Source organism: Neopsephotus bourkii, unplaced genomic scaffold (assembly GCF_033783945.1).
Source record: "Neopsephotus bourkii isolate Nb327-2 ecotype Australia unplaced genomic scaffold, CSIRO-AGI_Nbou_v1 NB_1615, whole genome shotgun sequence".
Taxonomy (NCBI): domain Eukaryota; kingdom Metazoa; phylum Chordata; class Aves; order Psittaciformes; family Psittacidae; genus Neopsephotus; species Neopsephotus bourkii.
In genome coordinates this window covers 8,099,371-8,123,061 of record NW_026902090.1, presented here as the reverse complement: position 1 = coordinate 8,123,061, position 23,691 = coordinate 8,099,371, and the positions used below count along the sequence as shown (strand labels likewise).

At 36.3% G+C, this 23,691-nt stretch overlaps 1 protein-coding gene across 1 annotated transcript in view; it reads right to left on the bottom strand.

Annotated features, from left to right (window-relative positions):
- Positions 1–298: 298 nt before the first annotated feature.
- ATRNL1 (attractin like 1) overlaps positions 299–23,691 on the bottom strand; it is a 507,635-nt gene continuing 484,242 nt past the window's right edge. The window contains exon 29 of the mRNA XM_061372770.1: positions 299–4,116. Coding sequence (XP_061228754.1) covers positions 3,992–4,116 — 125 coding nt within the window. The 3' untranslated portion in view covers positions 299–3,991. The remainder of the gene's footprint in view (positions 4,117–23,691) is intronic.

Below are 23,691 nucleotides of genomic sequence, written 5' to 3'. Positions count from 1 at the left end.
AGCTTTGTACTTCTTCATTAGCATTTAACAAAGCAGCGCAGCTGAAGACAATATGGGAAGTTTTGGCCACCTGTAGACAACAGTAGTTCTGCCATTGTTTGCTATAAGCACCTAGAATAGCCTTAGGTATTCCTCCTTTATTCTGGAGATGACCTGAAATAAGTATTAGTAAACTACGGCTTTTCAGGTAATGCTGTACCTTAGAGACTGAAACAATAGAGTTAATGTATTTAATTTTCCCCAGTAATGTCAAACATTGTGGATAGGATAATTCTGCTTAAAAAAAAAAGGAGAGGGATTTTTAATTACCTTTAACAGAGACTTTTCCTTTATTGTCAAGAAACCTTTCAGATGCTTTTTAAAAAACTGGTAATGAAATTAGATACATAATGATTTTATAAATCAGATGAATACTGTGAACGTTATTGTGCATAAAGACTGATCATCTGTTAAAGCCATCCCAAACTATAATTCTTACCATCAGGATTCCAGCTCTCTACACTAGACTATTTAGAAATTATTGCTGCTGATTTTACACACAACAAATTCCATATCCCAATCTGGATTTGTCCAAATGTTTTTGATACAGGAAGATGAGAGGGGACTCTAACGATAAAGAGAGCAGTCAGCTATGAACATTTGAAAATCAGGAGAAACTGAATCTTCCTAATTAATGGTATCTCCATGCCTTTGCACAGCTAGAATTTGGTCTTTCTGTTTTTAGTGGCAACATATAGATAACCATTTTTCACTACATTTGATAGGAATGTGATAAATGGAAGCAAGTATTCTGAAGTATTATTTATATGTGTATAAATTTGATTTAAGTTTCAGGGATTTAAATAAAAATACATGGTGCAGGGAGAAACTGCACATGTATAATGAACCCCATGCTACCCTGGACAGTCTATCTCATATTTTGAACAGTAATTCATAGCTGCTGAATTTCCCTTAGCAGGATCCATGGACTGATGGGGTGGAGGTGGAATCCCGATAATCAGAACTTCACTGAGGCATATGTTCCAGAACAGCACTTAGTTGTTTAATTTTCATCCAACATAAATCACATTAGGGGTAAAACAGGCCATTCAACATTTTTCGACTCTAAGAAAGAGTTCAAAAGTTAAACTGGAGAACAGGGTTTTATTAAAAAAAAAAAAGGCTTTTTCTTGAAGCAGCTGATGTGACAGTTGATAAAACATCTCATCTGCTGTAAAGTGGTCATTATTAAAAAGTTGTCACTTGCCAACAACTAACAAAATGTAGTTATCAGAGATATTATGCTGTTTTTATTCCTTTCAAATAGAAAGCTGTAACAGTTATTCTGAAGCTTTGGTTTGAGATGTGCTGAAAAGCTTCAGGTATTTCACTGTGGCCATTATGTATTTTTTGGGTTTTTGTTATTTTATTATTATATGACTTTACTAATTTACAAGCAATCAGGGACCCTGGGAGAATAAAGGTACTTTAGAAAAAAACCATTCTCAGAGTGAATGAAAATGCTGAATGAACCCGTGACAAGCATGTTTTTTCTTTACAATAAAATAACATTCTTAACTGTTAATAAAATGGCTGATAGCTATTTGCCCATCTTCAGTGCTGCAATAAAATATTTTAATCCCTTTAAAATTCACACCTGCTTTTGAAGTATTTGTCAAACTCTGGCTGAGATACAGAGGAATGTAATCCTTTATGAATGTGTAGTTCTACAAGACTACATGGTCTTTCTGTGTATGGGGTTTCCAGTACATTCACAAAACACACACTGTATATTTCTTATGTGAAATGTTTAGGTTGATGATAATACAGAGTTTGGAATATATTCCAGACAAGTGGTTCTTTCCTTTTCATTAGTGTATGCATCATATAAACCAATTCCATTGATTTATATTCATTTGAACAGACCAACTTTAAAACTGACAGAAAGGGTTGTTTCCAAAAGACCATTTTTTCACTATGCTAAGTAGCACTGATTGAAAGGTCCCAACAGAAGCTTTAGAAGGAATTTTTAAAGTTTTAAAATATAAGAGATTAAGGTTGGAAAAGGCAAAAAAAAAATCACGAGATGGCATTATTTTAGAATAATAATCTTATTTTAAGATATGAAAATACTGAAACAATCATGCCAGCATAAGAAATAATTATACCATAATTCAAAAGTGCATAATTTATCAAAACAATAGAGCAGTCATGGTTAGATGCAACATAATATTCCTGTATAAGATATAAATACATACTGTACAATCGTTCCTTTTTATAATTATTTTTACATTTAGTCCTCATCCAAATTAAGCTGAGTACTTCTATGTATGAATGGCGTTACGAAATTAACACAACTCACAAAAGGTCTTTATTACCGCTACTGCACCACCATGGCATGCAAGTAACTATGTAGTCAACTATAAACAGTAAAATGTCATCATCTTCCTGAAAAAAAAGAACATGAAAAATACAGATATAGTAGTAAACATCAATTATCTTTTTATATCTTTCATATTTACCAAAAGTCTATCATTACATGAGGCATTTATACCTCCGTACCACTCTCCTGTACTAGCATGGTGGCAAATTTGGAGTTGAGAAACTAGACTTTCAACAAGCTTGTACAAAACTACTAGTTTCATATGACACTGTTGTTAACATGTAATGTGTAAATGAAAATATGACACATCTGCTACCTACCCCTTAGCATTCTCTTACTTCTTTGTATATTCATCAATTTTGAGAAACTAAAAAGACTGAGAGCAATTAAAGCTGTTTGCTAGGTTACCTGTTGTGGTGACTGAGCCCCCCAAGATTAATGTCCTATAGAAAGGAAACTCTTTCATCTGCTTTTTGTTGCTGAGTACTGAGTATGTGAGGCTCCATACTGGATGTTGAATCTGAGAACCACTGTTGGAAGCAGCTTGGTTTTCTAAATATTTTTTTATTTAACTTTTGTTATGCAGGGTAATTCCTTAACTGGTGTGAAAGTGAGAATGAAATTCTGCAGCTGGGAGAAAAGGAGTACCCTTACTTTACCATAAAAACAAGGGTCAAAGTGCTAACAGGGATTCATTTCTTCTGCTTGGAGGTCAGGGCAATATATAGAAACTAGTGAATTTAATCTTGAAATGGCAGCAGGTAGAATAACAGCAAGTTAATCTCTCATTAGATTTGCAATCTTGGAGACTTCCTTGGAAAATAAAACAAACGTTATTGCAGAAGAAGCTTTTCTATGCTGAATTAATTTTGTTAATCAGTTAACTGGCATGGAGGACTCACATGTGCTCTTTGTAAAACAGATCATTCAGAATAGACTGTTAGGTACATGAAATCCCACCTATCACTCTACTGAAGCCCAGATTATGTTTCTGAGGCTTTTGCAAGGTAAAGAAAAATAATCATGAAATGCTCAGATCAAGTTTTTATTATGGAATTAACTTTCAAATATCACATGTGGTATTCTTGGGTTGTACCTATGCTAAATTCAAAAGCTGCCAACCTATTTCAGGCAACAATAAAAGAACGTCTAAATCCAAATGATCGTCTTCAGTTCCTGCTTGCTGGAAAGAAATCTTAATGCTGATTACAAGGAAAGAAGTGTACAATTCTCATTGTTACATTAAGCTATACAAAACAGTCCTATAGTTTCCCGGAATTTGCTTGGTTTTCAATTATACAATTTCCTTCTACATTACAAAACAATGTACAGTTTTCCTAGTTCTGTTCAAGAATATTTCCCTGCTCTGATATGTTTAGGATTAAGAATGCTAGGTATTTTATTTCATACTTTGTTGATCCACTCCTTTTAATAAAGCTCATCAAATATACCTACCGTAAGTTTGTTCTGCTTTGGGGTATAGCAGGCTATGTGACTATAGCAGAGCACAGTACCTCATGTGTTCATTCATAGATTTGCCTCCACAAAAACTGAGGCTGTAGTATAGCTTTCAATGGAAGCCATTTAAAAAGAAAACATTACAGAATATACAAGCGTAGTTTTTGAATTTCAGACACAAGTTCCTTGACGTGTTGAAAGATGATGTTTTCGATTTCTGACTCCTGAACTCTTATCTTTACAGTCCGCAGGCTTCTGTTGTGAAATGTCTATCAGCGCACTTGCAATTGCAAGACCTGTAAGATAAATAAAGCAAAACCAAAATTTAATGCCCAGCTTTCCGCAGCTTTTCTGCAGCAGTGTGATGGTTCCTTTCATGCCAAATATTTTGTACTTTTGGGTTAGAGAATAAGTTTCTAAAATGCTACCTGGTAATACCGAAGAAACAGGGGAAGACAAAAAAAAAGTGCACTTAAGACACTATACTGGAAATCAGGAGAACTGAGTTCTGTTTAAGTCTCATTGATTTGTTGTGTGATCTTAGCATCACCTCTCTTTATCACCATTTTCTTGGTTATGTGGACCAGCAGCATCTCTCTGACATGGATTTTCTCTTATTAAATGTTTGTGCATTGCCTTTAGAAATGGCTGAAACTGTAAAATTGCACATAAAGAGAAATGGAGACCACAGTTAAGAAAAAATGGTATCCTTGAATACTGCCTTTTGCAATGTATGTGCCTCCCTAATTTGGGAATGATCAGAGGTTTGTATTTACCATGAACACAAAGGTATGAAAATATCTGTCCAGAATGCATTTGGATTTGTAACCAGAGTGAACCATTATGGTGTTAACTTTAATAAATTCTAAATATTGTCAACTCACCAAAACTCTTTTTAAGATTCTGTTTAAGTTGCTGATATTTCAAGACCTTTTATAATCTTAACAGGGTATTACAGAGGGCTTAGGAAATGATTAGTTTAAGAATTTACTCTTCTGTTTTCTTGTTACTGCATACTTGCTAGAAATTAGTGACTTCTGCTGAAATGCTGTGATTGACAACACACTTAATACATGATAGATCTGAATTTCTAAATTCACACAGGTGGTATCACAATGAAATGGATTAGGAGTATTGGCATCATTCATAGTTTCTACTGCACCATGGTTGCAATAAAACTATGACACTTATGACTAAAAAATCACATCTATATGAACCTACAATATAGGTAAAGATGGTGCTGGTTCTCCGTTTTGTCCCATATGTCTCATCTCTAACCAAAACCAGTACAAAAGGAAACCTTTGAAAATACTTTCCACCATGATGAATAGGGAATCTCTTATTTTTTACCCCAGGCTAATATCAAACTCAGTTTATCTATTACAGAAGCTCATATTGCAATGGTTTTAATGCATTCCCTCATTATAACACTTATCTACTAAGAAACTCTGCGAAGAATATTTTTCATTTAGAAGAGTTTCTACAGGGTTCTGAGTGTATGATATACTGTCAGATTTGGTTCATGTTTCCAGTATCCTGACAAAAATCTGTGCTATTGCACACTGTAACACTACCTTTCTCACTTCATGAAAATGTTACAAGAAGTAATTAAAGTGATACAGCTTTTTGAAAAGGCACGGCACTATATCGTAAAATGCTAAGTACAACTATCATTGCTACGTTGCAGAATATGCAAAAGCCAAGATTAATTAAGTCATTCTTCTCACATACACATATATTTCCTGCCATAAGCTAGTGATGCTTTAAACTGGACTTTGAGAAATTGAATTTGTGAAATCTTTCATGCACCTTTACAGTATAAGCAGTATCTGATATTAGCAAATTCAGGGATAAAAGCTAAATAACATTTTGATGGTTACTTACATGTGATACTGTCTTTCACAGCTAGGCTTAGGGAGTGGGCTAAATGGAATGAATGTTATTAGGGAAACAGGTTTTCTATTTTTTATGAGATATTCAATATACACTTTGATGTATGATGCTAACCTCATTTCACGTAACAATTAACAAAAAGGAAGAACGATTTCCTTCAAATTTAATGCTGCATACTGGGATATACTGGCATATTCTTGGAATTCCACTAAAATTAGGTCACTATAAAAGATCATTTTTCAAAATGCCAAATGAATCACCTGATGAAATTAATTTATTATATTCTCTATGCCCAGCATAGTTCCCTGTTATCAAAGCAATACAATTAACCAGGGGAACAATTCATTATTTCAGACTGGCAGTCTAAAGGAATTTCATTTACCAAGTCAAGCTGATGCACAGACACTGTAAGCAAGAAGCATTTACATCAAAATACAGCAGTAGATTTGATAAAAATGCTGTGGCTAAAGTATTCATTTAAAAGAAAAAAAGCCCAAAACATTCCCTTTATTTTACAGGTTTCATATATACGCAACAAATGTGAATAGATTAAAGTTGGAACTATAAATCGCATAATGATCTATACCTGTTATCTCAGTTCATAAGTTACTGCATTTAACTGCCTTCCCCAAATTCTGCCATTTAAATATCCTATCTACCATCCAAACCGGTATTTTCCAAGCCAGTACATGGTCCCTGATTTGCTTCTGAATCTTGTGTAAAGTGACAGAAAGGAACAGTGCAATCAGTGAGCATCCCACATGGAGAATCAATGAGTCACCTCTAATAGACTAATTTCTGGAAATTCAAGCCTAGTTGCAGAACCGGACCTATTTTTAAGTTTAGTTTGTTTTTCTACTGAATGTTATAGAAATAACCTGGCCTAGTTCTATGCAGCTAAAACAACCTCTAGATTGTTTTTGAGGATATGTATGAGAAGATCATTAAGAAGTGAACCCAGACAAAAACATATGGGGAAAGTATATATTTGTGGAAGATAATTGCACCCACAATGAGAAAAATACCAGAGAAAGCAATATGAACTTGGTTATCTTTAGTAGAACTATTGTCTTTCCTAATGGAAGTTAAATGGCAATAGTTTATTCTCAGGAAGTAAGTGTCTAATCATAAAATTACTGGTGTGTGAATTTTTTGTCCTTTTTTTTCTTTTTTTACAATAATGCAAAACAATTAATAAGGAGAGGAATAACATACAGCACATCAAACGAGATTGCCTTGAAAAGCACAGTCCCAATTTATATACAAACAGCACTTTAATTCTGCACTCAAACAAAAGCATCTGAAAAAGTCATTCATTTTGAGATGCTCTCCTCCCAGTCTCTGTAAAAACAGGCAGTACTATATATTTTAATTTTGCAGCAAAACAGCTTCATTAGGCGTGAAAGGTTAATTGCAGGTTTAAGTGCAGTTCAGGGAACAGTGCACGGGTCTGTAGTGAATAGCACAGTCTGCTACAAGAAGGCTGAGTGCTATAAACTGTTTGCCCTGCTGAAATGTTTTACTACCTCATTTACTAACTGTCTTCTTTTACTGCTTGTATTTGTAGTTCTTCTAAACCTTTAATAGCTACAGTTTTATTTCACTGTAATCAGATTTAAATGGAAATACCCATGCTGGGATGTTTAAACATTTTTTTCTCTGATTGTATACAACTACATTTGAACTGATGTAAGGCTACACTATCTCTCAGAGTAGAAAAAAACTTACATTGAAAAAGTTAGTCTTACATGGTGGCATGCATATTTAAAACCTTTTTTTCCCTCCTCTATTGTTCATTTTAATGAGAAATGCATTGAGTTCTTACTATCCCCTTTGTTAAAAGCGAAGAAACAAAGACTGACCTCAGATTCATGGTTAGGCAGGTACCTGGAATTATTTTTTTTTCTCAATTTAACTTTGTATTATTCACAGATAATGTTTGATAGATATCTTCATTTGATTAAATTCCACGTTTTCATTGTTATGCAGAATCAGAACATTCAGAAAACTGAGACAATAAAATAACTACAACTCAGGTGGATCAATTAGATTTGTCTGACATTTTAACCAAAATTATAGACATTTCTTAAGGTGAACTTAAGCAACGAAAATAAAATGACAGCTGCCATGCCAAGAGGCTTAAACAGACTGGGTAAATACTATGCTATTAAAGTAATAGCTTCACCCTTCAGCACCCAGCAGTCTTTGTGTTACTTCCATTTGTGGATTCTTCGAAGATGTGCTACTGCACATGCTCACCTAATAATGGACAAAGTCCTTTTATCTTAAAAGAGTCTGTTATTTTAAGTCTTTCCCTTGCAGAAGATGCAATGACCATGAAGATCTGCACAAGTAGTCTGAAGACATACAAAGTGATGAGAATTACAGACTCTAGTGCCTCATGAAGATGACCATAGCACACACAAAAGCCAGCAAAGACAATTTCATGCCCAGCAATAAAACTGCCAGTTATTACACAGGAATTTTTAACGAGCTCTGTCATTTATCATTATTTCAAGTCTATAAAGAATTGTTTTGTAAATACCAAATGCATATTACGTGCATATAAATGACATTTATATACAAACCCACCTTGTTAATAATGCAGTTTTGTATTATATATTTCTTAATTTGATGAAGCAGATCACATTCACCATAACCTCTACGGATGGATACCAGGACTGCATACACTTATTCTTCATAGAAGATATATATGTCAGCTATAGCGTCTATAATGGCGCAGGAACATAACTTTCAAGGTTGTTAACTGGTAGGTGCTGATGAGATATTGTGCTAGGAATATTACTATTCAGTTTAGTTGTTTGGTAAAATTTTCAAGAGTCTGGTACTTCCTATATTTTTCCTGTTTTCTCAACAAAACTTTCTCCAAGTGGACTAACTCATGATTAGTTTCCATGACTGAAAAGAATGCTGGTTTTGCCTCACACGTGAATGCTATAGATCTATGACTTGATATCCAAAAGACACGTAAAAATGGAACCAGACAAAATTTGGGATTCAAGAGCTTGATCCACAAAACCTTCTCCTATCCATATACAAACCTGATACCCAAGTGCCTACTTGCCAGGAGAAAAGGTAAGAGTCATCTGAAGTTCAAGACTGTACATGACTAGAGGAATCACTGCATCTCTCAACAGGGTTGAGTTCATTTCAAAGTCAGAAAATAGCAAACCTTTCAACGTGTGTCTGAGGGTCCTGATCTGGCAGGTGTGCCTAGACAATATCCAGAGATCACAGACTTAGTCGCAGAGAAAACCCATCATAAGGAACAGCCAAGAGGAATAAGCATCTTCATAACGTGTCATATTGAATGCTCTTTTATTTGAATTAGATTTTTTTAAAAAGGACAAGGTTGACAGCACCTCAAAAGCACAAATCCTTTTTATGGGCTTCTCTTCCTGTTTGGCGCATGAATGTGTATTTTAAGTGGACACCGCTCTTGCTAGGCAGAAGATATATTAAAGAAGCTAAACTAACTAGGAAATTACTTTGGGCAAGTAACCCCATCATTTTTTTTCGGTGTTAATTTTTGCTAGATGGGAAGACAGCCAAGAGTCCAGAAGGCATGTTTTCCTTTTCTTATGCATATAACTTAATTAAATAAGTAAAATATGAGACAGAGTTTAAACCATAACAATAATAAACTAATGATAGTGTGGAATTAAATACCCACACACTAGTGGAGAGATGTCATGTTCCTTTGTATTACTCCCTTGGTATTTAGTAATAACAGCCATCTACAATGGGCTAGGAAACTTACTTCCAGAATAGGCTTATAAATTACTTGCCATCAGTTTGTGGGAAATACAGACTATAGAATAAAGAATTTTTTATGAAATGTTCATCCTTTTCCAATTTTTCTCATTTTGAAAAGGACACGGCCCCACATACTTTTGTGAAAGACTTGTACTTTAAGGGGCTGGTAGTGATTTTTTTGTATACGGTCAGGCAATTTCTCCTCTTCCAGTGTGAGACATGTGTAGTTTAGTCTGTAATCTGGCTCTGTACAACATCTGGTGCCTTTAAACTATCCAGCTTGCCAGTGGCTAAGAGGCAGCCTGAGGTGTTTGGTCTCCCTGGCTATGGACAGGCAGGGACTGACTATGCACTTTGGGAATGCTCTCATCTGTTCCGCAGGGCAAACACAGTACTGATGAAGGGGACCAACCGACGAGGTGTAAACACAATGGTAGTGGAACTGGTGCAATCTAATGTTGATTAACTGAAGTTTTTTTTCTTCCACCCTCAACTCAAGCCCTTCTGGAAGACAAAAATCATAGACTTGTTTAGGTTGGAAAAGGCCCTTAAGATTATCAAGTCCAACTGTTAACTGCCAAGTCCACCAATAAACCATTTCCCTGTGCATCATATCTACACGTCTTTTAAATACCTCCAGGGATGGCAACTCCATTACTTCCGTGGGCAGCCTGTTCCAATGCTTGACAACCCTCTGAGTGAAGACATTCTTCCTAATATTCAGTTCAAACCTCCCCTGGCGCAGCTTGAGGCTGTTTCCTCTTGTTCTAGCACTTGTTACTTGGGAGAAGAGATTGACCCCATCACAGTACAACCCTCTTTCAAGCAGTTGCAGAGAGTGGTAAGGTCTCCCTCCTTTTCACTAGACCAAACCCCAGTTCCCTCAGCTGCTCCTTCATTGATTACTTTTAAAAGGAGCTAATATGAGATTACTGCATTTAGCTGGACTGTATCATCAGACCTGTGCACCAATCCAAACTGTGCATCTTGTCAAGGGAAGGCAGCGCAGATGGAAGTAGAAATGCACTTATTTAAGAAATGGGAGAGGAAGACTGAGATAACGGCTGACCTAAACTGGGAGAGGCTGTTCAGCCTGGAGAAGAGAAGGCTGTGTGGATACCTCATAGCAGCCTTCCAGTATCTGAAGGGGGCCTATAGGGATGCTGGGGATGGACTCTTCATTAGGGACTGTAGATATAGGACAAGGGGTAATAGGCTAAAACTTCAACAGGGGAAGTTTAGACTGGATGAGGACCCCTCATCCAGAACAGTGTAAAAGATGACAGACAGCGAATGGTAAGTCACGGCAGGTCTTGAAGATGAATAATGACATTTGAAGCAATAGAAAAATGGAGTATGTGAAGATACTAAAAAGTTATCTCTGCGATAAAGAAAAAAACAGTCAAGAAAAAGATTTGAAATAAAGACGGTTAAAACATTAATTGCTCACTATGTCAGTAATTCAGAAGTAAGCTGCAAGGACCTCAGGCAAGGGCTTTTGTTTCCCAATGCAGGTGCTTTGGAGAGGCTGTGGCAAAAGAATGCAGCAAGACTATGCTGAAGACTTTGCTGGTGGTGAGGAAGCAAAGGAATGCAAGTCAAAGAATCTTTGGGCAAGAGCAGAAGCTTAAGGGAAAGCAGTGGAATCTAAACCAGTTTCAGGAAATGGAAAAAGTTGTGGGAATGAAAAATAAACTACATGAAAGTGGTCTGTAACCTAACCTGTTGGTGAAAGGTAACCCAAATTGAGGTGTATGGAATACAGACTTCCATTAAGGTCAAATACATGCTTTCCCTACAAATAAAGGAAGAAATTGAACAGATACTCTCCTAAGATCTCTGACAGATTGCTTTGAAAAAAAATCTTTAAATTTGCAGAGTAAAGCACACCTTAAGCTATGATGGTTAAATAACGTTACTTGGTTTATTATCTGTTTCTTGGACTCCGTTCCTTGGGGCTCCCTGATAAAGCTTGTCACGGATTTACCCGGTGATATTAAGAATATGACTGACTTCAAAGACTAAAAAAAAAAAAAACAAAATAAAAATAAAAAGGAATTGTAGTTGACTTCTGAGTCTGAAGATAAAACTTTCTTCTCAAAACCTGTTACTGACTCACTTTAGATGTTACAATAAGCTTGGGAAATGGTTACAGTTAGACTAGTTTAATAATAACTCCTAAGGCTGCAATGCTTATCAGCACTAGATTTCAATTAATAAAACAGGCATCACATTTAGTCAGGAAATATACTCTTCTCACAGAATAGCAGAGCTAACAAAATTAAAGTGCCTTGATATTTTTACCCAAGAAATTTTACCATGGCAATAGTTACATACAACTGATCTAATGTTAGATCATTAATTTTTTCCATTATTGTAAATTTTGGACCTCAAATCACAACTGGTATTTACAGAAAACAGAATGCCCCTAACTGCTCCATTATCTTTCAACATGGCTTATTTTGTACAAAATGATGGCAGATTTTTTGTGTGCAATTTTGCATTCATAGGATACATAACATTTTCAGAAAGCTATCAATCAAGTACATGAATGACAAATCACCTGCTAGTCACAAAATGTTATTTTAAGGTACTAGCAAAACAAAGTTTTGGGTTTTTTAACTGATGGCCACTAAAACACCTAAAAAGAAATACTATGAGACTAACTGAGCACTGGCACAGGTTGCCCAGAGAGGCTTGGAGTCTCATTCTTGAAGATATTCAAAAGCCACCTCCAGACAGTCCTGTCCAACTGGGTCTAACTGGCTCTGCTTGAACAGGGGGTTGGACCAGATGACCTCCAGAGGTCCCTGCCAGTTTCAACTGCTTTGATTCTGTGAATAATCTTCTTCGAATGCACACTGACTTCACACAGATTAATTCCTTGATGCTCTACCACTGCATATTGCACATCATGTGCTAAAATGCAAGTAATTACACAGGTTTCCATGATGGACAGTAATATTTGAAACATTCGGATTACATTTTTAGTTTGATTACATCTCCTGCTCATTGATTCATTTATCCATATGTTATGAAAACCACCTCTATTCTTGTGATGTTGTGCAGCCGTTTAATTTGTTTTCAAGAAAATCACTATAAACTAATTTGCTACTCTGCAAGAATTTGGTGAGATGCATTAATCATGCCAGAATCTAATTTGGCCTTGTAAACCTATTTCTGTAGAAGAGAAAAAAATCTACTTGGAGTACTGAAGAAGTGCTATTTTCACTTACTTTTAGCAATACCTGGTTTGATACAAAATTTAATTGGTTTTGTTTATAAGTCAGTATCACAGCTGTGACCCAGCTGGAGTTGGTTTATGAACCTCTTGATAGTAATTAGACAGATTTGGATTGCAAAAGCCTCCTCCAGACCAGTATGCTTGAGGTTACTTGTACAGTGTTATTTTGCTCTTTGTCTCTCTCTTCAGCAATGCCCTTTTATTGGGATTATGCACGCCAGTCAGAGAAAAATGAAGACATGAAAACTGTGAAAAACATTCTTAAAGCTTTTTACTCAAATCTCTTCACGTTGTTGGACTCTATCCACTGCGATGAAAGCTAAAGCCTTACTAAACACCATGAGTAGGAAGAACACCTATGAGAGAGATTTATCATTTGTATAAATAGAGTGTGATTGACCCTCCATTAATACAGGGCTGAACTATCATTTCATGTAATTAAGCAATCAGGATATCTGGACGGGTTTGTGCATAGATGTGCATGAATATATGGAAAACAAGGAGAAGGTTTGAACACAACTGAGCAATCAGGACAGTTACATGGAGAAAAGGCAGAGGTATTCACTGGGGTTTGCTTTCCTCCAGAGGGGCCTTACTTGCAGGGGATGACTTGAAACAGATTTCTTTACCTCTGTAGAGCAAATATGGGGTTAATCACCTCACCAGGTTAAATTAGTTTTTTGTGAATACCTCCCTAGTGTTCCACCTGGGTGATAATGTATACTGTCAGATTTGAAGTTTTACAACACTCCTCTTCAAGACAAAACACATCACCTGAAATACAATAGGTTTAAGGGCCCCAGAGAGGCCAATTCTGCCCCCATGGGAGATAAAATACCACTACTTACATTATCATTTACTGTTAAGGAAGAAGATTAGAGCAATAATCCTCAAAAAATGCTGTTTCTCACTCTTGCACCATTATTTTGCAGGTGCTGGGTTTTTTTTTCCACTGTCAAAAATCTTATTTAAACCAGAAAGTGATGAATATGTTCATACAAACAAATATTTATAATTCACCAGAAATTCAATAGGATTACAGCTTAATCAGAAGTAGGCATGATATCTTCAGTGCTTTCCCATAATCCATTCTCACTTACAAGGTCGATGAAGTACTGGACTTGTTTTCCATTTCCAACATACTGCTGCAATATATCATCGCTTTAACCACTGTTTGGCTTGTAATTTGGTTCTGGCCAAATAACAATGCCAGTTTTTCAGTATTCTACTGATTTCCACAATTAGACATTCAGTACATCCCCAGTTACACAGCCAGCAGTCACCCTGACAAAACAAATGATCTTGGGAGTGTAACACAGAATTAAGTCAACAGGACAGAAACGTGCTCAGAATTTCGAACCATATTTTGAAATATTGCTAAAGTGACAACTTCATGGTCCTCAGGATCAGTAATACATGGGTATTTGTAGTTTCAGTACCTATTAACACCTGAGAATAAGAAAAAAGACACAAATGCTCTGCCGTCAGTATTAACGTGGCTCCATTAGCAAAGCTAGCATCAGCTTTTATGGAATATTGATTTTTATTAATTCTAGCAGAAAAGTTTGGTAAAAGGCTGAAAAACTCAAGCCATAAAAGACATTTAAAAACCCCCAAAGATTTATACAAATGACCCTACCAGAATCCTAGTCAGCACTGAAAACTAATAATTCTGATCCAGTATATATAGGCAAGCTATACAGCTACTCATTTATTCTTTCCTGAATCATCTATATGTCACTGAAGCATTATATTATGACTTTAACAGGCAAAGCAACACACTTAGACCTGGTTAGTGTCAAAATATATGGAAATACGGTTCCATTTTAAACACTGCATGCTCATAATTGAGTACATACACTTGGTCCTGAACAGCCAATATTGATAAATATCAGTAAATTTATAATAACAGAGCACCATTTCTGTTTCTGTGACATATGCAGGTAGAGCAAATGCCTGTAAGTGTGAGATAGTAATACTATGACTGCATAGCCCTGGAAATGTATTATATGCTCTAGGCATGTCTCCTAGTTTGGAGATGAAAAACTAGGAAACTGCCAGTGGATAGTAACAGCTTGTTACCTAGCTCTGTGTGTACTCCCACTCCAATAAGTAGCTCTCATTGTCTCATTTATTAATCCAAATTAAAAAAAAAATTGAAAGAATCATTCTGGTATGAAGATTATCAAGCTATAACTTTTGCCATTTAAAACATTCGTCTAGATGACCATTTGCATCTAGAGGATGTAACTGGGAAAACATGAAACACCCTCCCAAAACACCAAATACAGGTTCAGTGTTTCTCCTTTTAGGAACGATACCCACAAGTGATACAGGAGCTGTGAAATATTCTTCTCTTGGGATCAGATTTGGCATAAATCTCAGCCTGATGGGTACACAAACTTTTTATGCAGTGAAGAACGGGACTAATGCTATTAAATGGATGTGAAAATCAAAGGTAGAAACCAAATGAAAGATACAGTCCAGAAGTTCTGATAAAGTCCTTTTCCCAGCAATGTCAGTCCCAGAAGATGCACCCAGTGAAAATAAACCTTCAGATACTGAAGAGTTACTACATAAGCCCTTCCTCATCTCGAGTCATGGCATTAAGAAATGGCAGAAATAAAATCAGGGAAAAGATGTAGCAAGAGATACATGCTGCTTGGAGTTTTCCAATGTTAGGATGATTCTTCGAGATAGCAGGCAAAATTCAGAGCAACTCTGTGCCCTGTTCTTCTTCACAAAGCTCTCATTACAAACTGACGTGCTGTATAAAGCGCCATGCTGGCTTTGTATTTCCAGGATGTGATTAGAAGCTAGTTTTCATTTACGTATTTTCAAAAAGCTTTTACTGTGTGATGGAGAAATAAACCTTTAGCAGGACATTAGAATTCCCTCACTGCAATTCTGCTAAATCTCCCATCTGTTTTCTAAAAGCAGAAATTATGTTGAGTCTTCTATTTTCTGTTTAACTGCTGACCTTTTTCCCCTCTATTTTTTCCCATATGCTTTTTGATCACATGTGAAAAACTTAGCTTCAGTTCTCTCATTTCCTGATTTTCTATATTTCAATTATATTTTAATGGCTATACATAGAGTGATGATGATATAAAACTGTGCTATGAATGAGACCTGTTTTGTACTATCCCAGCTTCTGAGAACTGCTACAATTTGAGTTGCTTTCTTCCTTAGCCTCTGAAGTGCCTTCTGTAATATAATAATATAATAAACCCTGAATCTGCTCTTTCCTTTGCAATGCAATCCAGCATTCTGTTTCCTATAATGCTGCTACATTATGATTTGCAACTATAAATAATTATCCTAAGTTATAAACATAAAATATAAAATTTTAAAGCAATACCATTAGACATCACACAACTGAGACTCTGGAGCAGCCATAAGCAAACATTGATATTCATAAAGAATAGAAAAGACGATGATAATGAAAAGCATGGTTCCTGCTTAGGAATAGTTCATCAAAAGCATTCTGCAAGCTTGGGTGCAAAGAATGGAAATAGTGGGTAATCAGCGGCAAACTAATTTGCACCTTATTTCTACCAATATTTGCACCTTGTATATAACAGGTGGGAGGTGGGTTCTAACCACATTTTCTGGCCTCTGTCCTAAAAGGTGAGGCGAAAAAAACCCCAGAGTTGTGAGAATGGGATTTGGCAATATGTGAGGTTCAGAAATGGCAGATAATATCCCCCAACAGGGGAAGCATTAGAGACAAGAGGGACTTCACTAAACCTCCGTAAAGCCTGTGTCCATATATGTGACTCTGTGAGTTGACTTTTATTTGTTCTGTGTCGTCTGGACAAGCATTCAATACAACACTGGAATACATAGGATACCTAGCTTTTTCTACACTATTTTTTGCTGCTTTCCTTCCAAACAGCCCTCCATTTTCCATTCTTATTTTTGCTTATTCATGTTCTATTGAGGTTAAGTCACCACACTATTAAGCTGCCTTTACAGAGTAATTATTTTTCTCTACATGGACTTCCAATAATCAGGAATTCTCTTTGTGGATCTCATGTTAGTTAGTAAGACTACTCTAATTCCCTTCCACATTCTTTCATCTCATTGGATTGCACTAGTGTGAAGAGGTGCTGGCATGGCAGGTTTTAAAAGCTGCATACATCTTAATAAGCAGTTACATTATTTGTCCTTCTGACTTCTCACTGTAGCAGGCAATTCTTTTCCAAGAAAAATACATACATCCACCATTTACATCGAGAGATAAAAATAACTGGTCACATTTGAACTATGATCTAACTATTTCTTTCAGAGCTCTGAAGTAGACGGTGAATAATCTGAATACAGCCAGCCTTATTTCATTAGTTGAGTCCCACATGTGTTTTAAGAACTATTTACATTCAGGATTTTAAAAGCCCTGTGCTAACTAGTGCACATTTTTTTAATGCAACTTTTCATCTTTGATGTGTTTAACTGTACTTTCATTGCTCATGCTGCAAAAGGGATGGAAATGTGTTTTTCCCACTGGGATGGCCTCAAGGATCCTTTGTATCCTCAAGGATACAGCTATCCTTTGTGCCAGTGTGAGATGTCCATGAAGCTACTGATGGTCCACAGAGACTGAGACAGCATGGTTAAAGTGCTCTCCACATCCACTGAGATGGATTTCAAGGGGAGGGAAGTAGGGCCAGGAGGAACAACCAACCTTGAGGGGGAGGTATATCATTGGTGTGCTCTGCTGAAGATGCATATGCTCAGTGACTAAGTGCTTCATCTGGGATGAAGTCATGATGCAGTCTTGACATTTCCCTCTGGCTTCCTACTCTTTGTCTTTCTATTTACCCAGGTAAAAGCAACCTATTGCCACGAAATGTGCCACTTCTGGTCCATACAAGCAATTGTATTAGGCCCAGAAAATAATAATATTTTTAGTGAAACAAATGCTTAACCTTATATGAGCCTAAAGAGACCACAATACTTAATGCTTGACCACAAAGATACCTAAAGCTTGGCAGGAGAACCCTGGCACCCAAAATTGAAGGCCTGATGTAAACAAGTTGAATTTTTACACTCTTTCCCACCGCTAAAAACACTAGCTCTTTCAAGTAATCATAGAATCATAGAATAGTTAGGGTTGGAAATATGTTAGAGCTTTCATTTACAAAATCAATGTGTAATAACCTTTCCATAGTGGTTTAAATATAAAGCAAAGGGATGTGTCCAAGGAGGAAAAATGGCATTAAATTACTGACTAATGCATGCTAATATATTGATTAGCTAGCTTGCCCAGGTTTAGTGAAATTACTATGTTTTCTAATGCCATCTTCCAGTGAGAGATGGTTTGGTACCACACTGAAGCCAGGGCAGCTCTTAAAACATAGTATGCTTAACATTTTGTATTCTCCACTGAAAATAATGTTAAATCTATTTAGAGTATTAAGATTATTTGCAAAAGACAACTATTTTTGGTGAGACATTTTGAAACCAAGATGTGCTCTGAGTTAGTGAAAGATCACAATGCTACGCAAATAATCATAACAGATTGCTGTTGGCTAGTTGGATGAGGATGGAGCTACAGGAATCTCACCTGGGATGACTATTGTGCTGTGCGCAAATTTCACAGGTGTTGATGCCTCACAGCACCTTCTCAAAAGGAAATAGCAAAGAAAATATCTAGAGGATAGGGCTGTCTGCTCCATAGGGCTGTGCATCCAAAGGGCTGTCCTTTTTATCCTCCTTTGGGGAAAAAAGTAACAGACCAAACACACTTTCCCTGAGGGCTTCCCAGAGAGCCACACTCAATGGACAGTTCATGGCACGTACATTTCCAGTGTTTGCAAGCTATATTATGCACATTTGTACACCTCTTTGTGTAATGAGTTCTCAAGCCACAGTGAGGCCTCTGAAAGCATTGAAAATGCAAATAATAGTAACAAAAACTATTAATAATCAGAAATGAAACTGGTAGCATTACAGGTTTTCGCGGAGCTTTGGAACAGCCACAAGAATACTGGCAAGATATAACAGGTACGACTGAAGTAGCTTGGAAAAAAGAATCTGGAAAAAACCCAGATCAAGTACAATGAATGAGACTTTATCCCACATATGAAAGTCTTTCTGGTATTGAGAAAGAAGATACAGTATTTATCATTCTGGGATCGCAGGGGACAAAACAACAATATTAAACCATGAAAGGTTTTATTTGTGAATAGGCATTGTTTTCTGTCCCTTGTGCTACCAGAATGATAAATGCTTTCCTTTGTTTAGGAAAGACAAGGTTTGATACTGGCTGTGCATTCTATATATTCATGCTAACATTTTCTGAGAGGTTTCATTAAATCCTCAAAAATAGCAGTGTTTACATCAAGGGGTTAATAAGCATTTTGGGGTGGTTGGTTGTTTTTTTCCATCCTTCCCAGTTCTACTTGACAGTCTCCTTCATGATACTTTATTTTCTAGGACAGGTGAAAAAAGATTCCATTTTCAGAGTTCTTAGGATAGCTGGTAGGAATATTGCAGAAGCACAATGTGATAAAGAGGATGGAAAAGCAATCCCCAAATAACTAAGGGCAAAACTGCACCAGTCCCAGAATTACAGAGATGATGTCTATGAGACATACTAAACACTTGATTTGAATTTTTAATATAAAAAATAAATGTAACAGCGTTTTCATGAAGAATCTATTTGTCTTGAATGCAGCTCATCTTCTGCTCCTTGCTATGGATCATACCTTTTACGTTTTATCCGTCTTTAACTTCTGCTGAACACTCCAGCAGTTGCAATGTCTAATAGGAGGTTATGGGTCTTTTCATATTCTTCCTACATTTTATGTTTTCAGAAGCTAGCACAGAGCATTGCAGTGATCACATGAGAGCTCATATACTTGGTTGCCAACATTTTCAAATGCAGGCAGTATCTTCCGGTTTGCACAATTCAGGATGAATATGGTGCATCACTGTGCCATCTAAAGTGACTCAGCTTTGAGAGCTTTAGGGCTTGGCTTCTTCTTTGATGCCCTAAGTACACATGGCTGAATTTTTTCAGACAGTAAACACTGCACATGTACATAACTAGTAATCTGATTCCCAAAGATATATAAGCATGACCCCAAGAAAGGATTATTTTATAATGATACAATTCTGTGCATGCTCTGAATGCTGGTGAAAAATTCCTAGAACACAGCCAATTTTATCACACAGGTTTCAACTGCTAGCTGATGCACTTAATATTTAAAATTACACATAACTGTAGTCTACGTATGTTATATATTACAGCATGCATGGATAGAATGGCTCCTCAAAACAGTGTGACGGGTTTTCATTTTCCTTTTCAGTGCAATTGCTATTACTGCTACATAGACATCCCCCTGTAATCTCTGTAGGCCACAGTCAGAAATACAGCTCCTACCGTTTTCAGTGTAATATGTGAGCACGGCACCAAAGAGTTTATAATCTAAACAACTTTCCACTGTGCTTAAGTTTTCATGCCAATAGGAAACATAGTCACAGACCTTCCTTACCCACAGACTTTTAAAGTCAGGCCAAACATGAAAATTTAGGTAGACTTTTATGCAACCTATTAAGCAATAAAATTCCTGCAAATTGCTATCAGCTCTCAGATACTGTGTAGTTCAGAGGCTTCAAGTCATACTTCTAACATCGTGCTACACAGCTACTACTGAGTAGACCATTGTAAATAGGTATATTAAAATATTTACATGTAATATATTAGATGTACAAGAAAGAACAAAATCTACCTCACTCCAACACTGGCTTGCAGTTGTAACACAAGTAAAATTACCCCACTATTTTACATTAAATACTGTCAATACAAATGATGCACATATCTATACAGTAATAAGACGATATTAATCAACTTCTTCCAGAGAACCAGACTAAATTATTGTGAAAACTAATAAATTAATAAGTTGCAAAATTCAATGACTTGTGTAGCTAATATGTGAATGAGTTTTAGTTAAATATAGTTAATGCCTGGAGTTAAGCACAGAAAATGTAGATAAATAAAGAGATTTGTAATTTTGAATAGACTGAAAGATTAGCACAACATTTCCAGGAAACTTTTAGGACCGGTGCAAACAAAGTTTTTGAAAACCACACGCACAGAAGTTACAATGAGAAGTCAGGAAGCTTCCAGATTTTGATAGATTTCAGGCTGGATGTGTCAAAAATAAGCCCTGACAGTGGCAGGCAGTTTCCCTTGAAAATTTAGATTCGATATACAGAGATCTTCACGTAAACCAATTTCTACTTTCACCTCTGCCTCCAAAAGCTGGTCTCGGAGGACTTCATTTCAGCCAAGACCTGTCAAAACCCCCAAATGTTTTTCATTACTGAATTCCTTCTGTATGTTCTCTGTCAGCTGTGTTAAAATAACAAATTCACAACCGATTGATTTTTGAAAAGGGAGAGAACCACTTGAACTTTTCTCCTAATTTTGTTATTTCAACATGTAATATTAGGGGCATATTTCAAACTGCTGTTTGGTCTTTCTTTCCTATACCCTTTATGGAGTGTAAAGTAGCAACAGGTTCAGGAGAAGTGATAATAAAGATTATTCTCAGTAGGATGACTATGAGACATTAGGGGTGTGCTTCCACCAGTGCATATCCTTTTAAATCATTAATAGTAATTCACTCAAAAACATCCAGCACGGAGAGGTGCCCTGGTGTTCTTAATTGGTGTTATGAAATAATAATTTTTAATGTTCTGATGTATCTGAGGGCGATTCAGGACATTTCTAAAATTCCACCGCGAGGTGATTCTGTACGGTTTTTGTTAGCATCAAGGGAGAAAAATATGCCAAAACCACACTGCTGGATTAAGAAGGCAACAATGGTTATATATTACCTAAAAAGTAGGAAAGAGCCTTTTCAAATTTTGTGTGCAGACAAGGAGCTTAGTTTGGATGAAGCAGTTGCAAGAACACCTTAATGGGGGACAAGAAAGCAATTAACAATGAAAAGTCACTGATGCAAAAGATAGTCCTAGAGATTAAAATCTTATTGAAACAAATGCTTCTGCATTTGATCGTAATGAATTGAGCTGAAAGATCTGCAAAACCAGTTCACTGAACACATGAGAAGAAAATAATAATTTGTTACTCAATTATAGTACAAACCTTTCTGACCAACATACTGCACTATAGCCCTAGTTAAACAGAAACAACCATCTTGGCTAAACTCAGCGAGAATTAGGCAGAGTATTATTTGAAATTGCAATGTGATAATTGAGAAACTATGTACATATATATCAATTTGTAGAGTGCTTTAAAAACACAGGAAGAATATTCTTTATCCCAAATGGATAAATGAAACATTCAAGGGAAGAGATATGAAATGGGCACTAGCAGGAAAGATAGGGCAAGGATAGGTGAAGCTAATAGTGCAGGGAAGGAAGGGGCAGTGATAGAGCTAAGCTGAGCATGGGGCAACTGGGGAATATACTGAAATGAGAGAAATTGCAGAGATGAAGTGTGAAAGAGAGAGAACATTAGGAAGTGAAGATTGAGAGAGGTACATTACATGTGGGGGAACAGACTGCTTAGATTTGAGAAATCCATCAGATCAAGGTAGACTGGCTCTTTGTAATGGGGACAAAGGTCTCAAATTCATCCAGTCTGCCTCTAGGCACTTAGCTGAGACATCCAAATCTGGAAACTATCACATGAGATTTGAAAAATCAGCAGAGAGGCATGTCCAAAGAGGAATCGAGATTGCAGGTGGGCTGAACTGCCTTTTGAGAGAAGCTTTAAGAATGAAATGTAAGAGATCAAATTAGTAACACATCTAAAATAACATTCACAGATTATTTGAAACTTTTTGATTACATGGGACTGTTATAAAAGAGATTAAAGGAAGGAAAACTGAATATAAGCATGTGTAAAATTAGCTGACACAGAATTGGTTTGGAACACTTCTTTTACAAGGCACCCCAACAGGTCCCATGTTCTTTGATGTTGCCATTTATGGCAAGATGTGGCAATGACAGAGGCACACACAACAAAAGAGACAGCAGTGGTGAAGATGACATCCACAGGAAAAAAAAAAAAAAGTATTTTTTAAATAACTTATATTTAAATATTGTTTTATTAGGTTTTTTGCCACTATAGCACATATGGAACAATAATAAGTGATATAACAAAACCAAAGCAAGTAGCTTCAGAAAGGCTCTCCAATTCACAAGTAAGGTAAGGGGACATTATTTGATTACATTTGGGAAGTTCTAAGGAAGGGAACAATCATGAGCTAAAAGGGCTCTTTCACCCTTTCAGCAAGAAAGATCTAACATCCAGGTCTAAAGCAAAAACTCAAGAAACCTAAATGAGATAAATTAAAGGAACTTTGTTAAATAAAACATCAGAGTAGGTAAGTCAGTGATTCACATCTTAAACTCTGAAAAGAAGGAATCAAGCAGATACCCTGAATGGTCAACAGACTTGGAGGCAAACCATCAGAAGAAGAACCAGTCCAGAAAAGCACTGGGAGAAAAAGCACATACATAGGTGGTAGCAGTTAAAGAAAAGGCCAAAGTGACTTGTTAAAGATCAGTTTTACATATACATATATATATAAATATGCATATATATAAAAGTACTTGTACACCTATATATAGTTATTCCAATTGAACATATTTCACTAATAGTTTACTCATGATTTCTTCTGTCTAAATCAGAAGCTGAGAACTCAGGAAAGATATTTCAGCAATTTCAGGGTGAAACAAATTACCTGAAAATATGGATTTCTACACGGTCTTAGCAAATGAAAGCAAAACCATGAAATAAGCTTCTAGATGAGAAAAATGAAATTGAAATCATCAAGCTACCAATACATTTTGGGTTTGTCAGTCTGCAATCAACACAAATCCCATCTGAAATTAAGCTGTCAATACCATGTGTTTTAAGATCATCATCTACTCATATTTCAGTCACAAAACCTTTGGAGAAACTTGGCTGTGTGTT